Raw genomic sequence first — 2,156 nt, forward strand, 5'->3', positions numbered from 1 at the left:
TGTTAGAAACGTTTCTTTTTCAGACTAATTTTTTTATTTTGGTTCTATATAGTATTTTTGATGCTGGTTATGAAAACAGTTTGTAACTCGTCTTCCTATAAACCATCTTTTTTTACCATATTTTCTTAGTATACTCGTCGATGACTGAAAAAGAACATTTTGTGAAAACGAGTATACACGTTTCTGCCGGGGAAGGGGCAGCTCCTGCATTGAGTGTCTGCCCCCTGGTGGTCAGTGCACGTCATAGTGACCAGTCGTTCCCCTGTTTGGTTGATTTGCATAATAGCCTTTTATTATATAGGACATTATATAGGATTACTCTGTTTTAGGAATCTGAACTTTGTATATTCAAATGTTCAATATCAGAATTGTGAGTAATGAACCAATCAACATAAACACCAGAAATATGTAAGCAGGTGAACAGTTTATGTGACACACCGCCTCTGGAGCTGCTACAGGATTGGTGGAAGCAGCCGCCATTTCAGTGTAGGGCGGGCCGTGGCTGAGGGCCCTCCCACTAACTGATCCTGCTCCCCCACCCGCCCATCAGACCACGGGCCTATGTCAAGGCCACTGGTTTCTAATGGGCATAGGCAATGAGGAAGTTTTACAAGGAAATAATGGGGAGACATTTTTAGAAGCTACTTCTGAGGCATGGGCGAAGACGTCGGGTGTGCACACCAAACAAAATGCGGATGCACCGTCAATAAATTATACGGGAGGCATTAGTACCAGGCGAGGGAATTACTTCGTCTGTTGGGTTGTCCCAACGTGGAAGTGGGGTGCTATCAGAAATAGAAAGCTTTCTGCAACATCATGAACAACTTTAGACAATGAATGAATTATTAATCAAGCAATTAAAATATTTATTCAATTTACCAAAGATTTATTAAGAAGCTGGCATGAAGAGAGCGCTGTGGGAATTTCTGTGGGGAGAACAGTGAGCGACACTGGGCTCCTTGGTCCTTCTGCCTTTTCCCTGTTGACTCCCCTGACCATCATCCCCGCAGGCCCAGGTCTGCCCTCGGCCCGTTCCTACGCCCCAGTGTCGAGCAGGCTCAGCAAATACGTCTGATTACACCCCGTTTTCTTTGCCCAGTCCCTCTTTTCATTTGCCACCAGCAAGTCTTCATCTGAAACGGAGTGATGTCGGCCCTTTCTCATTCCACTTCACACAACTCTGACGTCGAGCCATGTGAAATCACCGCTGTGTGGGTCAAAAATGACTGGATACTGGTCATTTCTGCGGCTCACCCTCCACACCAGGAAGAAAAGCCGTGTCTCTCCCTGGCATCTGTTCACTGGCTTTTTACACGGCTCACCCGGCCTCGGCGTCTCGCGCCGGCAGCTCTCCGAGTTGAAGCAGCCACACACATGGCGGTCAAGTGAACAGAGACCGTGTCTGTGCAGGGTGCTGCCCGGGAGGTAATGCGACCTCATCCCCGGGCACTATTTTGGCAAAGGCGGGGCAGTCACCTGTCAGGAAAGTGTCGGAAGGGACTGCGCCCTCTGCAGGACAGTCAGCGGCATGGCTCTGCGCGTGGTCAAGTGACGCTTGACATCCTGAAACCACGCATCTGAACCCACGTGCCTCTCCCACATCCCATTCTTCAAGTAGCTGCTTACATGTCTCTCTGTGGATTCAGGAAACCATTAGTCCCACGTTACCGAATGTATTAAACAGTCTGTATTTTGGTCCTCCCAGAGTTTCCATTAGTCGCTCCTGAGCGTGCTTATCACAAATGAAGGAGATGCTTCTTAAGATATATCCATATTCATGTGTCATATGTTAAAAGACATGACAGAGCGTAACACACCGCTTAGCGTGTGCTGTATTTTCCTTCCAGGTGGGAGAAGTGATCACAGGGGGCCCGCGAACGCCCGTGTCTGTGCGGAGTACCTCGGACAGCAGCAGGGAGCACACAGGCGAAAGGTACCGCCTCCTGGGCTGGGCTGTCTGTGGCTTCACCATCTCATTCTCTTCCCTCTCTCAGGCCGCTGGGAGCACCTCCCAAAGAGATGCAATTATTTAAAGTTTCAAAGTGAGTCATACCAGGAAGGTTAGTTCCCAAAACTTAGACTTGTGATGGGCAAGGCCCTGGGTCGCCGAAAACAAATCGATGTCCCTGTAGGTCCTGATTTTCTTGCGATAATAC

At 48.6% G+C, this 2,156-nt stretch overlaps 1 protein-coding gene across 1 annotated transcript in view; it reads left to right on the plus strand.

Moving 5' to 3' along the window:
- Nucleotides 1-2,156, plus strand: part of LRRC6 (leucine rich repeat containing 6) — a 39,369-nt gene that overhangs the window by 30,887 nt on the left and 6,326 nt on the right. Inside the window, exon 11 of the mRNA XM_015561580.1 lies at nt 1,848-1,933. Coding sequence (XP_015417066.1) covers nt 1,848-1,933 — 86 coding nt within the window. The remainder of the gene's footprint in view (nt 1-1,847; nt 1,934-2,156) is intronic.

Source organism: Myotis davidii, unplaced genomic scaffold, assembly GCF_000327345.1.
Source record: "Myotis davidii unplaced genomic scaffold, ASM32734v1 scaffold30, whole genome shotgun sequence".
In the NCBI taxonomy this organism is placed as follows: Eukaryota; Metazoa; Chordata; class Mammalia; order Chiroptera; family Vespertilionidae; genus Myotis; species Myotis davidii.